Below are 16104 nucleotides of genomic sequence, written 5' to 3' on the forward strand. Positions count from 1 at the left end.
GACAAATACTATGAAGTGAAATAAGCAAGATACTCTGAGAGCACAAGGGCGATGAGGAGAAACTTCACAGAGTTGATTGAGCTGGATGGAAAGTCCAGGTGGATGAGATGGGCTGGCAGGATGCAGGGAAAAGCGCCCCCAGCAGAGGGAGCAGCACAGGCAAGACAGGGCTGAGACCACAGCTTCCTCCACCCCTTGCTTTGCTTCGCCCCTGCTTTGCTTTGCCTTGCTCTCTCTCTTTTTTTTTTTTTTTTTTTTTTTCATATAACAATTAAGGAGCACCCACTCTGCTGCAGGTACTGGGCAAGCAGGGAAAGAGTGAGTAGTCTAGTATGGCTGGAGCTCGAGATCTGTGAAGGCAAGAACATGGAGCTGAAGCCTTCAAAAAATAGAAGGGCACAGGTGGGACAGGCATCAGTAGGTGCCCCCAATGAGTTTTATGGCTGACTTAATGTTAGGGACGAGGGAGAGGGAGTAACTGAAGACAGCTGCAAGGCTTTGAGTCCAGTAACTGAGAAGCTGGTGATGCCACCAAAAGATAAAGGAATTGGAGGAGGAGAAGGTTTGGGGAAGGTAGTTAAGGAAAAATAAATGGACAAGCTTCAGCCTGTCAGTGATTCCAGTAAGCACTAAATGTGTAATCCAAATATTCTTCTATCTACATCATGACAGAAAAATACTGAATCTGGGGATCTACACAGGCAAGCAACTTTGAGTTTTGTATAAATAGAGAAAAAGCCACTTGAAATTTAGTAACATAAGATATAACATCTGTAGCTGGACTAGAGATGACCTAGTCCAACTCCCTAATTTTACAAACAAAGAAACCACATCTCAGACCTACTCTCAACTGAGCAGCAGAGCCAATCCAGAACTCTGACTACACATTTAAGGGGGAAAAAATCTACATTTTTAGAACATTCAAATCTGGAATCAAGATACCACCTAGATTTTTCAGAGCTGCTGCTATTTCAGTTTGTTTATTTTTAACGAAACTAGTGTGTTTCGCAGACTGTAGGTGAAAGGTCTCCTTTGAGAACATGTATTGCTATGTACACCTTTGTCCACAAAATCAGTTTTGTAGTTAATTTCTAAGATTTCAGATTTCAAGAAAAGCCAGGGAAACTTAGAGTACCTAGACCCATTCTGTATAAGGGAAGACGTGCTTCTTTAGGTCATTGAAATAATGACATCTGCCATATATGGAATAAAAGGCTGCCTTGCTTAGGAGGAAGGGCTTGGGTGCTCACTGAAAGTGTCCTGTTTCTAGAATGCCAAGCACATATGAATAATTGGCAGTAGTTTCCTCCAAAGCAAGAAAATCCTGCCTGCTGACCAGAGTAAAGTGCCTAATACGGTTAAAGGATCACTAAGTGAGACTCTTTTTAAAAAAGGAAAAAAAAAGGGTAGGGGCTAGGGAGAGCTAAGCAGAGAGGGAAATATTTATAACTGTAACAACATGTTTCCTGGTAATAATTTATGAGCCTACTGGAGAAAAGGGAAACACACAAACTATGAATAAAATATCTAAACGTAAACATCATGCTTTCTGCAAATTTTCTTTAGTTAAAAATTAAGGCTGAGGCTGACTAAAGTAAATGACTACAGTTTCGTGGTCTCTTATTTCCTTGATGCTAAGGGTTACCAACTGATTTACAACTTCCTGTGTTGTTTTTTAAATCTATATTTGTCAGCACATTTTTAATGTCAGATTACTTAAAATAGACATCTTGGCTCTAAGAGGTCAGAAATAATAATATTAGGTTGACTTCTCTAAAGATTTCATAGCACTTTACAAGCATTCTAATTTAGCACCAAAAGCTTTTTTTTTCTAAACGAATATGGTTTTAAGAAGTCTCGCCCCCACCTTTCAATTGTGGACTTCGGGACTGAAGTGCAGTTCAATCAGTATGCTTTGAAGTTAAGTAAATTACATGATAGCTTTATCCAAATAGTTTCAGCCTCCTCCTATTCAGGTAGTTTCAACTGTCAACAGGAAGTGCATAAAAAAAAAAGAAAGACTTGAACCAAGGACCTAGCGTTCTTCCATTGTAGTTTCTTTCTGTTCTAACCATTATAATTTATTATCTCATATGATTTCTGCAAATTATAGGTACTTATTCAAAAAGAGTATTCTCTAATATGAGAGCCATGAAATAGCTTCATCTTCATATAAGCTATCATAATATGTAATGAAAATGCAATGTCCATAAAATAAAATTTTTAAATGTTAAAAACCTCAATTTTAAATAGAACACTCTAGAAGAAACCAACCAAAAATCTATGATTAGAACTGTTTGAAATATTTTATACTGAGTTCAATGGTATGCCTTTTAGAGTATAACCTAGTAAGCTAGACGAATATACTCTGAGTGGCTTCTAAAAAATATTTTGAAAAGCATTCAATTTTTTTAACTATTTATAATGGAACCATACTTTTCCATCTCTCACCCTGAGGAAGTTGCAAGGTAAGGTCAATCTAAGAATCAAAAGTACAATGCTGAATTTAGTAGTTGAAGAGCTCCAGTACTTCATTTTCACAAGAGAGACATATTGAAAGTTTGCCCTGTAAGCCCTGACTCTTTACTTTTGACAAAATTTGTTAAGGGAATCTTTTTAAATGAATGCAATCAGGGCAACCACAGGCCATATTTGAAGCTGAAAAACAAAAGAGAAAGAGAGTGATAAATTGGGTGGGGGAAGGGCAGAGGCAGATTTTCTAATTGGAAAGTTAGGTGTAAACACTCTCCTTTTCTAAATAGGTGGCTTGCCCTAATCCTGATCATGCTACATATCTACCTCATTATGTCATTCTATCTAGGTCTCAAAAGAGAAGTTGTTTGGGACCAAGAAACTCTTCAAATAACATGATATTGAATATATGTTTGATATTTTAAAGACTGTCACTATATGGAAACAGAGTGATGGCATGTCCTCATTAACAAATTCTTCGCAGTTAATTGGGCTGCTTGAGCAATGTTAACAATTACATATAAAAATAGCATGGACCAGCATCCTCAGTATGGCTACTCTAGTCTGTCTTTCAGTGATGGCATTAGAAAGATGATCCTTCCAATAATAACAGTAATTATAAGTAATAATAATAATAATACACCTTGAGGTTTAATACTACTTTCCCTTTGAAGAACTCCCAGCATTTTCATCCACATTATCTAGTTTGTGCTTGAAACAATTCGATGAAGTAGCCAGGTAGCAATTATCATGATCCTCCTTTTACAGATAAATAAACTGAGGCCTGGGAATTTTCTTAGCATCCCACAGTTAGGAATAGAGCCAAGTCTAAAGCCTATAGTTCAGTGATCCATCTTCCAGATTATTGCATCTTTAGAACATATCTGGGTATCTGAAGGACGGCTCTATCCCTCAGGAAATGTTTGCACCACGGCCAGATCAAAACATCTTTTCCTTTTAAATTGCATTTACACTACAAGAAGGTGCTCCTCTTCTGATTCATTAGAGAGGATTTTATTGTCTGAGGTCATTAAAATTGGAATACTCAGATTTCTTTCCAAATTGTAGTATTGGCCTTAAGCAGGAGTACACTTAAAAAGTCAAAAGATATCTAAAATACTCTGGAATCAGTTACTTTAATTATCTAACTTTTTAAAAAATGATTATTTGAAGCCAAAGCGAAACAAGATCAAATCAAGAGATAAATAAAAATGGGCACAAGGTGTTAACTGGAGTGTCCTAGCCAGATTGCAAATTAGTTTACCGTGGCCTGTCAACTTAAATTTCTCCTTGCAGCTTCAGCTGGAATGGGTAATCTTCATTTCCTGTCCTAACTTGTTGTACTGTGTTACCGTTCACTGTTTAGGTGATTAGCATGTGTGGATCTGATGGTCTCAAAGCTCTATTAAGTTATAAATGTTCAAACCACCAGTATGCTGTGGATAAAAATAGAACTTGCTATTAGATGTCTATTCATACTCTGCAGAAGCCTGGCAACATTTTGAACCTTTTCAAAATGTAAATACTGCATATTAAGCATAGGAAAGAAAATTAATGTGCTGCATTTGCAAATTTATTTCCAAGTCAAAAATGCAAAGGAGGAGGAGGACTCTTGTTAGCAGAATTGATATTCTACATTTACAGAGTATATTAAGAAGTTTGTAATGGCCCTATCACAAAAGAAAAATACTTTAAAAATGGATTAATTAGTTTATCTGATAATGTTGGCTTTTGAATTTCCTCTTTTCATTTAAAATTTATGGCCTCAGTATGACATTACTAGAGCTTATTGCATTTTGCAGGTGGCATTCATATGTTGTTACTTTATGTGCCGTATATTGTGGGCAATGGGTTGCAAGTTTTTGTTAAAAATTTCCAGAACCACACAAGTACTTCTTAATTAGACTTGCAAATGAGTAATGCCTTTCTTCAAGAGGGGAAAATAGTTAAAACATTACAGGAATTTCTGTGCCTTTTTTCCCTTAGTTAATAGTCAGGAAAGTTTTCAATAAAGTTTACTTTTTGAAACTTTGACATTTTATAGGAATTTCTGATTTACATATGAAGTCATCATCTGACAATTCCAAACAAATATCTTTACAAAGCAAACCAGTGTTTTGTCTATGTGCCTGTGGCTCAAAAAAGCTTGAGCAGATTTGTCTTGCTTTCTGCTATTCAAAATAGTGGAAAGTTGTAATCTCAACTGCGTATTTAATATCTCAAAAAATTTAATAATAGATTTTAATAATTTAATAATTATCCCCTTAGTCGTAGATTTTAGTGGCACAAACACTACACACAAATCACTATACTTTCTCCAAACAAGCATTACTAAGGTAAAACAATACATCAGAGCTCATACTATTGATAATGTTAACACGGAAAATAGAAAAAAGAAAGCATGAAGTCATAAAATTTTCAGATAAAATCTTTATACCACTTCTCAGACGTAGTAAGATCTAGAAGCAGAGTCCAATTCCTATAAGCATGTTTTTAGATCCAAACTGACTCTGTACTTAGTTCCAAGAGAGTACAAAATTCTTAGTATTTATTCCCATGGCGGATGCCCATTTCATCTTGAATATGCAAATTTTTAAAAGATTTCTTACGATTTTATTTGCCATGTAAATAACGACCTTGATTTTTTAAGATACATAATGTTTGGCAATGAAATTTTATACTTACGAGTATTAGATTATGCCAAAAAGCCGTTTACTTGATATTCTTCAAATACCATAGCACAATTCAACTTAAAGCACATTTCAACTTTAAATACCGTAGCACAAGTCAAGTAAAGATGTAAACCATCTTAAATAACACTAATGCAATGTGCACGTAATGAACAATATAACTAACTTAATTTTCATGTAACAGATAACATCTAGGGGAAATGTATATTGGCAAGTTATGCAAAACTAATTTTCTAGCAACTACATCTGTAGATGTTATTTATTGTATGTTCACTTAACAGTCCATTATTCTGTTTAGAAATCTATTCTCTTCTTTATTAGAGTTTTAATGTACTCACCTTAGTTCAAATGGTCTGCTCATTATCAGAAAAAATATAAATGGCATTCACATGGAACAACATGATTGTTTTTATTATATCCATTTGTGTTCAAGCATTCAAAAATGGCAAGAGAAACACATTTATTGCTTTACATTCAAAGTAATATTTAGGGGGTATTTGAAAGTCAAGCAAAACCAATCATTTGGCCAAATGGATGTATGTGTATAATCAGAAACTCCTGATTTTTAATCTCAGCATTAGGCCTTAGGCAACTCACTTAAAGGCCTTCCCTTTGTTTCCTGATCTGAAAATTATGGGTGCTATTCTCATATAGAAAAAGGAAGGTTCCTAAATCAGGGTACCAAATAGGAGTGTTTTTTTAATAAACATTCTTGATCCTTTTCTGTTTTTATTTTTCCAGATTTAAGAGGTAACATATTAGACTTTTGAGGAAAAAAAATGAGACAATTACAATTCTACAGGAATGTATTAAAATAGTTATAAAACTAGCTTTATTTAATTTGCTTCAACTATTCATAGACTTGAGGAAATTATAACGTTCTTTCAGAAAATCTAACTTAATAAAGCTGACCATGTCTCTCTGTTTTTAAATAGATTTTATTACAGAACCAGCAATGTTGTAAAACATGAGGTTTTGTTAAAAAAAAAAATACAAAGGCCTAATTGTATTTTTTAAAGAAACTATTGCATCAGACGGTTTCATTTAAACATATTTTCTGGCTCTGGGCTCTCACCACAATTATTGATTCTAATTTTCCTTAAACTTGCTTTTTAAAAAGGCTACCATTTTTAATGTGAAAAAATCACTGTGATGCTTCTGGGCATTATGTTTATTTCAAACCATATATTTGACAATGTACTTTATTATTATTAATGAAAAGACTTTATATTTACCCTCATCTGAAATTGGAACATTTCCTTCCCTTGCAGTATCTCACTAACACAGCTAAGTGTAATTCTTCATAAAAGAGAAAAACAGAGCTAGGGTTTGGTTCACGTATGCAAAACACCCTGAAGAAAAGAAATTCTCACCCCCCAGTTTTTGTGCACCAATTGAATCAAATTAATAGTTACATGGGCTACACTCATAAAAATCAAGGCAAAGAAAAGCTCAACTCTCAGTCAGAACTTCAGGTTCTTGGGAGTTTCACTCCACCAAAGAAATGATGATGTGGAAGCTGGGAAGTTCCAAGTTTCCAAGTGTGTGCCCAGTACACACACACACACACACACACACAGAGTGCCAAAGACAAGGAAACTGGGTAGTTGGTGAGTCATTCAGATGAGCCTTATAAAGAAATCCAGAGGACAGGGATGTGAGGGAAAGAAATGAGAGAATTGGGTACAAATACCTGCTTACATTTAAGTGTATAATGTGATGGGGAAATGGGTACAAGTAGAAAAGGGCCAATGGTAGAATCTGCTACTACCAGGCTAGAGAGGCAACCTATTGAGAACTTCCACAGAGGGGGAGGGCAAGTGAGCAGGAAGCCCTAGCCTGTGTATGGCCAAGCTCAGCAACAAGACAAATATGGTGACAGTAGACCAGAAAAAATTCTACTGCATTAAGAACAACACTTTTACCTTGCAGATTATCTCAGTGCCTGCAGTAAATTCAGTAAACTCCATTCAATTTCTTTCTCTCTTATTTTCAACGTCTCACTCATCCCCACCACCCCCACTCCAAAATTCCTGTTCCTCGGTGTATATTAAAGTCTGTACCACTAAGTAAATACCTCATCATCTTCCCTTGTCTCTGATTCCCATGTGCAGCTTATTTATTTTACCTATAATGTTTCAGAGGCCACTAAAATATGTTTAGCTGTCTCCTTTTCCTAGCTTGGTAAAATAAAGAGCAATAGAAGGTAAAGGAAGGATGAAAAACAAGAGTGCTGAAAAAAGGTACAAATCATTTTGTGGGAAGATGAAATTCTTGTATGCCCCATTTAAGAAAAATGTAATGGCTCGTGGAAGTGCATAAGAGAAAAGAACTCTTCTGATATGTTTTCTCAATATTCTATTTTGATTAACATTTCGTTGACTTAAGATAAACAATCTGGAATGATGTCACCTAACAGAATAAAAATTAAGTGCTTGATAATAGCAATAATTTCCAAATATGGCAACTTAATGACGTATTACAGTTTACTGAAAACCACAAAGGACAAGAAGTCAGCACACCAGGGTTTAACTCCCAGCCTTGTCAAGAAGTAATTATTTGACCTTAGGCCAATCATTTAACCTCTTGGTTTCCAAATCTTTTTGCCTATAAAATTAGGACACACTGGGCCTTCTATATATTTACACTAAGCAACAACTTTGTATAAAATCAAGTTAAAATTAATAATATTAATTCAATGCAAAACACATAAGCATTTGTAAGACCACAAACAAAACTTAGCTTCCAGTGCATTTCAAAAACCTATCTAAATCAAAAACATTAATATTTAAATGATGACATGTAACATACAAATTTATTTGAAATATTGTGGAGACATTAAAAATGAATGCATTATTATTTCATTGGGATTTTTTTCAGGCTTCACAGGATATTTTGTGAATTTATGCATTTTCAGAATTTTGTCTTCAAACTTCTGTTTGAAGCTCTAATCTCAGGGTCTGACTTTGTCAGCATACTGTGGGTGGCTTCATCTCTGGGCCACAATAACAAGCTCCTATAAAGTAAAACAATTTATCAATTTGCAATGAGGCATGTAGTAGGCATGAAAACGAGAACCCTCAAGTGGGCACGTCTCTACAGATCAATTGGGATGGGAATTCAAATTATAATCAAATGTTGCTTATTAAACATGGAATTAGAACAACTAATTAAATGAATCAAATGTTTAATGTTATTAATACCCTCATCTCCCCTTTCCCTCCGCCGAGTCAGAGTGAGATGGGCACTGCCAAAGTTGGCTTCCTTGACTCTCCTTTTCCTTCATTTCCAGTGTCAACCAACCATCAGCCTCCTTCTGAGTGGCACGCTGTTGCTAAAGAATTGTTAAATACTCATAGTGAAGTCTTGCCTTGCCCTCTGTGTTTTTGACAAATCTCCTTCCTGATCTACTGGCTTCATATATTAATCTTTGCAGCCCTTATTGTCTTCATCACCAAGTTCTTGATGGCCACTTCAGCAGCTACATTCTGCTGAGTAGTAGCAGTCCCCATCAGGATGACATTAAGTGTATTAAACACCTAATCCTCTGCCAGAACTAGAGAAGATATACAGAGCATCTAAAACTTGGTTCTCCACCTACAGAGGGCTTGTAGTCAGGAGAGAGGGGAAAAGGGGATACTGAAGCACAAAAGAGTTAAGAACGAGGAGATACTACATGAAATCCTAAACCACAGACTACAGAAAGGAAATGAGACAGTGGGAAAACAAAGTGTTAATTTTGAGAAATGGAGCTCAAAAAGCACTAGAGGACAAAAAGGGCAATGGCATCAAAAATTCAAAGGAGGTGGCACTTGAAAGATAACAGACTTGGAACTATGGTACATATATAACGGAACTGACCGAAACTGTGATTTCTGTCATAATTCAACTTTTTTCTTCCCATCAGCAAGTGATAGAGGTTGTCAAGTCTGCATGTGGCCCTTTCCCAAATCCTCTGGAAGAAGGAATCTCATTTGATATTCATTCAACATTCATAGAGCCCCCCACAATATTGGATACAGAAATGAAGGTATATTTCTTTTTGTCTTTTCATTCACCCTACCTCATCATTATATTCTCTTGGGGTGGGAGGAAACGAACTAAATGTTTTCTTCATTTTCTTTGCCTCTGATTTTTCCCAACCAAACACAAATATTTCTCTAAGTGTCGATTCAAAGATGAGTCCGCTGATGATAGTTCGGCAATTTTAATCTCTTCCACCCCACCCTTCCTAATCACCTTCACTTTCCCCTAGGCACCACGTTGGTACCATGACTTCATCTATCGTAACCCTCATGAATAGGAATATAAATGAAGAGTAACATCAAATCAAAATCTCCCTCCAGATTGACATTGTTTCTGCTAGAAAAGTATCCAATAGAAATCTGAGGTTCCAGTGAGAACACATGGACACAGGGAGGGGAACAACACACATCTGGGCCATTTGGAGGGTGGACAAGGAAGGGAAGGGAGAACATCAGGACAAATAGCTAATGCATGCGGGCCTTAAAACCTAGATGACAGGTTGATAGGTGCAGAAAACCACCATGGCACACGTATACCTATGTAACAAATCTACACATTTTGCACTTATATCCTGGAACTTAAAGTAAAATAAAATAAATTTAAAACGAAGTTTTAGGTTCCATATAAATCACTGAATGCTCTAGAAATCACCTGAGTGCTATTTACTTTCAATATTCTAGGAGTTGGATCAAGAACAAGGCCCTGAGGAGTCTCAGCCCGAAACTGACACCTCAGACATGGATCCTTTAGCTGGTTTCAACATTGAAGATGTAAAATCAGTGCTGGATCAAGTCACAGATGACATTTTAATCGGCATTCAGGTACTCAGTATTGAGAGTATGCTCACTTACTTTATTACTGGTTAATTATCCAACCTTAACTTTAATGTCTATAAACACTCCCCACACTGCCAGCATGAGCGACGCTTATGACGAAGTTCAATTTAACAGCCTCACATAATTCTCAGTTGAGTCATCAGAGATTCAGTAAGATCACAAAATAGATTTTCCAACAGCATCTAGTGTGGTGCATGCTATCAGTTAAAAAATCAACAACAAAACCCAAAAAATAACATGGTAAAGGCTTCATATCTTGTCAAACTGTAAATGTTGCTTATGCAAAAGGAATTGGAATGCATTTCTAAACGGTAAACACTGAAGATCAAACCTTAATCCTCAGCTAAGTCTTCTCACCAAATTTCTAAAGGCTTTCAGATCTTTGAACTGCCTCTCAGACAGTTTGTTCCTTTTGACCTATCATTAATGGCTAAGCAGTTTACATCAATAACTACATGAACATGGTGATGGCAGCAGCCATATGAATAGCAGCTGCCAATGATTTATTAGCTGGCTTAGGTTTATGCTTAATTCTTTCTTATTCTGTTCAAAAAACAAACAACCATTTCTACCTCAACTCAGAGACTTACAGGAATTCACATAATTTTTCAGGCCAAATGATTAAATAAGTAAAATGTATATTTTGAGTACATTTGCAATTTCTTTAGAAATGGCTATAAATCAGGAGGGCAACCTAGTGCATATTTAAAATATTAATGCATCTCAGGAGAAGATTTAGTTGTCATCTGAACATGAGACCGTATATTAAAAGCCCACTGTATTAACAACTAATTTGAAAAGAGCAAAAGATTAGCTTGGCATAAGCATACCTTGTTACTTGTTTAATCATCAAATGTTATTGCACTATTTACACGAACATTTAATGATTTGGTGCCAACAGACTCAGCCAAAGTCCTCAGCTTAATAAGGGGTGTTTAGTGTTTACCAGAAATAGTGGAAGAACACGTTTTACACAAAGCTTTATTGTTAACAACTCCGTGAATGTAATAACTGGTTATTGTGTAGAAGGGCAGAGAGCACTTGAATTAAGCTGAGTTCAGAACATATCTCCTTTTTAGATTTGATAACAGTTCATCTAAATATAGTTTATGTATAATCATGGCTCCGGGCTCCTTTGCAATCCTACAGCTCTGAAATTATTGCCGAGGAACTACTAGACAGTAACTGAATTGTTTGCAGGCCCAAAAATTTGAAAACGTCTTTACCAAAGCTGTGTTCCATGAAGTGAACAGTATGTTTTAACTATTTGTTGAAATTATTTTAAATATTACAGTCTGCAGCATTTATACCCCTATTCTATATGATAGCTATGTGTCTGTATGTTATCTTCCCATTGGCCTGAAGCCATCCTGGAAGTTCAATAGCTTGCTCACCTAAATGTAATTAGGCATGGAGAGGCTGTGGACCAGAGGACAAGGATGCAGAACTGCTAGGTGCCACAATCATTTCCATAGTAAGTGGATTTGTAGACATCAGCCTGGGCCAAATTACTGCCAATTTTCCCATGAAATAGCATGATGATGTGGATTTATACAATGGCTCAAGATGGCAAACCCCTTTATGTATTTTCTGTCAGTAATCCTAGTAAACTCCATGTGAGTTAGGCAGGCACTTCCCCTGATAAATTGAAAAATGGGACACAGAAAGACTTAAGTTATTTGTCCAGAGTTCCCAGGGTTGACAACTGATAAAAGACTCTGAATGGGAGCTGTGACCTGGGTTCTAGTTCTAATTCCAGCGTTATCCACAAAAACCACATAACTCCTAATATCACAACCAGACTACTTTGGATTTTAATACTCCCGTGGTGTGGCACTTTTTCCGTGTTTACCCTTGTGTCTTGGTCAAATTCCAAGTTGGGTAATTGCTCTCTGCTTACCTAAATTCCTCCTCCTATTTTAGATGTGTAGGTTATTTTCCACTTCTAAAACCTGCTTTCCAGTGTTCCTGGCTCTAAGAACTGCCATATCCCTTTTCAAAGGTAGCTGTGTGTCAGTGGTCCGTGTATATATGCCATTTGAACACACTGACCTGCTGTAGGAACATTTAGTGAATTACTACTCGTAAGATGTTTTAAATTTTCTCACAGATTTTTTTCTCCTACTTTGTTTAAAAGTCATACTGTTATTACAATTTTTGCAAAAAGAATGGCAGTAAATAATTCATGTTTTAACTACAGTTTTTTTCAAAACTCCTTCTCTATGTGTTTCAGGCATATTTTATCTTCTCTAATACAGAAATTTCTGAAAATGTAGTATGAATCCATAAGTTTTTTATGTTAATTCACTTATTTTCCCATTGACTCAATTTATGGTTTTAGAGATTTATTAAGAATGAAGTTATCTTGGCCCTGAGATGTTAATTAAAATTATACTGAATAGAGCAAACATTTTAAGCCTGTATAGTTTAGGTATTTTAATTTTTAAGATACATTCAAAATGAAATTATTTTGGCCCTGAGTTGTGTAATAAAAATTATACCCAATGGAGCAAACTTAAATATATTTAAAGAATTACATTTCAGAGAAATATGAATGCTAACACTAAATTCTTACATTACATGTTGGCTGTTGGCCCTGTCTAAGCAATAGGGTAATATAATGTAAAAACTTTGAGGGAAGTTTGCCATCTTGGGACCCTAGATGTTTTTAGGTCAACTTGAATTTTCCAGGTTAGAAAAGCTGAGCATGAGATCATCTCAAAGAAGTGGTCAATGAGAGACTACTGAACCTATTTTTTTTTTCCTTAAAAAAAAATAGAACCAGACCCAACCATAGTATTTGCAGGATTGCTTGTCTGTTCAGCAAGTTTCTGAAGAATGACAAGGAAACATGGCTAATGACAGCCTGTTCTTGACTAGACTTGGAGCCTTTAGATCCAAACTCTGCTGGTTGTGACTGAACTAAAGTACTAAGCCTAAGGTCTGAAGATCTGAGATATTACTCACCTCTGTCAGTAGGCCACTCTCTTAGGTGCACTTTCATGAACCTTTTCCCAAGGCCTACACTTGTTTTGATAAATTCTGTCTCAGTAAAATACCAGCAAGGCCTCCAAGTGAATGTAAAATCCCTATGTGGCAGTGCAACAGAAACTGGTAGATGATAAGCACATCAATCCTTAGCTGAAAAGAAATGAGATTACTGGTGGGCATAGAGGAACATTAATTGAAAGTGGGAAGAATCGATTGTTTGAGTGGAGCAATTCTTCCCAATCCTTTGACATTGTGGTAAAATTATTTCAAACCATTTTAATCCCTATGTGGTCCAATATGTTGTATGCCATAAATTTATTTTAATAAGGCAGGAGTAACAGATTTTTAAGTATTTCATGACATCATAACAATGAAAGATAACATTGGTGAAATATATCACAAAATTGGAAGTTGGAATTACGAATTCAAAAACTAGAGTGTGACGTTAACATAATCCTATTCCCCTACTTAATTTTTAAGGTAAGAGCTAAAATCCAGGTGGTGAAATGACTTACCTAAGGCAACGTAGCTGAACTAGTGCCTAGACCTTCCCAGTCCAAGACCAGTGCTCCTTTCGACCCTACCTAAAATCATGCTTAGATGATGATTTCTTTAGAGTCAGTGCATCCTAAAGGAAGAGTTCCTCCGTGGTGTGGAGGACTGTTCCATCCCTCCTTGCCTCTTTCACCCAACCACCAAGAAAGGAAACGATAAGAAACCAGAGGCCAGAGCTTAATCCCAAGGTTTACTAAAGCTTGAACCGGAAAAGACTGATACTTATGTGAATTCTGGACCCAGAATTGTTGGCACACATATGATCTTTCCAGAAATATCAAATCTTACTGTGAGGTGAAATCAAATCTCATCACATAATGCAGCATGGACATTTCAAAACTATCTGTTACAGTTACACTCTTGTAAATAAATATGAAAAATTATATCTGGGCTTAAAACAGTATTTGATTTTTTTAAATGTCTTCTAGCTAAAATAATAAAAGGTTTGCAAAGTACAGGTACCCTGGAGCCCTCACATAATGTTATAGCCATTAGAAATCTAAACTTTGAATTTATTAACACATATGTGTATAAGCTACTGCTTATACAGTGGTAGACATTTTAAAAATCACCTAAACAAGAACAAAAACATCAATTTTGCCACGTCAATCACCACTGGTTTTTCTGTACGTAATTTTATTATGCCTTGTGAAAAAGGGAAGACATTTCCAGGGCTACTAATGTTCAGATAATGTGAAAGTATTTATGGAATTGTGCAGGTAGCAATGTGAGTCCACAGAAGATCACTGCCAGAGGCAAAATGCTATCTGTCACCACCTCGGCAATCACAAAACCTGAGAGCAATTGCTTACTTTTTTTACCAAAAATATATCACAAAGTGGCATCATTCCAAGAGTTCTAATGTATGATGAAGACTCTTAATTATGGGAATTGTTCCAGTTGTAAGATTATTTGTGTTGTTATTTCACAACAGAAGCTTCCTGGGATCTCATTTAGAATGTATTACACAGGAGACACAGACATCCATTGCAGATGGGTGGAGGGACCCACAACACTGCAATAACTGAGCCCAAAGCAGTTATTCTGATTCGGTGCTTATTGGTAAAGTCTGTCTGAAAATACAGATAAATTATCCTATCTTCCAACACAAGGCTATGTGAAAAATGGGTGTCCAAATACCACTTCCTGTTCATAGCAGACATGCTATACATTGGAAATGCAGAGAAATATGATAAAGTGTTATCACATCACTACAGGCTGAAACACAGCTATGTCTGCAAAACAGGAAGGTATGTGAGGGATAATGTCTGTCTTTAGGCACTATAGTATGTCAAAACCACAAAGACAATGTGCAGCAAAAGATAGCTCCATCATAACCACGTTTTTTATGATTGTCTTCACAGACCGAGATAAACCAAAAACTGCAAATACAGGAAGAGGCCTTTAATGCACGAATAGAAAAATTGAAAAAGGCCTGAGGACTCGGTACAAGGAGAGTGATGCTAAACTTCACAGAAACAAACAAAACCAGCCAGAATAATAGACTCTCTGGAGCGTCGTGTCTCCATCACTTAGTTGTGAAAGGAAAACCAAGCCCCACTTTTTATTTTCCTAAGTAATTAGAAAAGTATTGGTCCCAATTTTGCTATCCCCCATCCCATAACAGCCTCTGAATTTATTGCACCAACCGTAATAAGAACATTTTGTATACAAGAGTTTGGAGAATTATATATAAAAATACAATTACTTTTATGATAGTCCTTTGATGTTTTGACTAATAAATGCTATTCATCTTCAAGGAGAATGAAGCCAACTTTTTAAATAACCAGAAATAAAGAAAGATGATAATAACTTTTTCCATTTTGACCCAAATGAACTGCCACATTACTAGAACACTGTGAAAAGATACCAGTACCACACTGTTGAGGATAAAATTTGTTAAACAGTAGCAATTCAAATGCATATATGAGGTGTTTTGTGTTTTGTTTTTTTTTACTGAAATCATTTGGTTTTCTTCTTTAAACGTTTCAGTGTGAAACCAGTTTTCTGAAATTATATAATGCAGTTTGAAGCACTTTAATTTATTCTGTACTGTATTTGTTATTTCTAATCTTGTTACTCTCCCAGGAGAATACATGACCTATATAAAAAGAAGCAATGTATAAATGGTTATTAAAGACCAACCTATATATAGATTGTAAAAATCTTAAATACAAATCAAACTCATAGAGTTCCCAGAATTAACCATTATATTGCAGTGGAATGATATAAAAAAATCTCAAGTCTTTAAATACCTTTATTAAAATATAATTTCAAAAGAAAAATATCAATTTGCCAGCTGATTGTCCCCAGTTGGACAAATTAATTAATTACTACCAAACTCTTTTCCAAAGTTCTTATACTTCAGAGTATACTGGAATGGAGAGCATTGCTAGGAGGTAGCAGTTTCTTCAAAAATTTTCCAGGTTATACAGTACTTGGATCTGGGTGACACTTGATTGGATATCAGCTTTAACCCTACTTTCTCCATCAGTTCAAACAAACTGCCCAAAATATATTCACTGGGGGCACAG

At 35.8% G+C, this 16104-nt stretch overlaps 1 protein-coding gene across 5 annotated transcripts in view; it reads left to right on the top strand.

The window, feature by feature from the left end:
• Nucleotides 1-15329, top strand: part of CABCOCO1 (ciliary associated calcium binding coiled-coil 1) — a 105987-nt gene extending 90658 nt beyond the window's left edge. For all 5 annotated transcript variants that reach the window (XM_055274418.1, XM_063637902.1, XM_055274416.1 and 2 more), the window contains 3 exons: nucleotides 9070-9192; nucleotides 9869-10009; nucleotides 14935-15329. In XM_055274418.1, coding sequence (XP_055130393.1) covers nucleotides 9070-9192; nucleotides 9869-10009; nucleotides 14935-15009 — 339 coding nt within the window. In that variant the 3' untranslated portion in view covers nucleotides 15010-15329. The remainder of the gene's footprint in view (nucleotides 1-9069; nucleotides 9193-9868; nucleotides 10010-14934) is intronic.
• The last annotated feature ends 775 nt before the right edge of the window (nucleotides 15330-16104 follow it).

This window comes from Symphalangus syndactylus, chromosome 4 (genome assembly GCF_028878055.3).
Source record: "Symphalangus syndactylus isolate Jambi chromosome 4, NHGRI_mSymSyn1-v2.1_pri, whole genome shotgun sequence".
NCBI lineage: Eukaryota > Metazoa > Chordata > Mammalia > Primates > Hylobatidae > Symphalangus > Symphalangus syndactylus.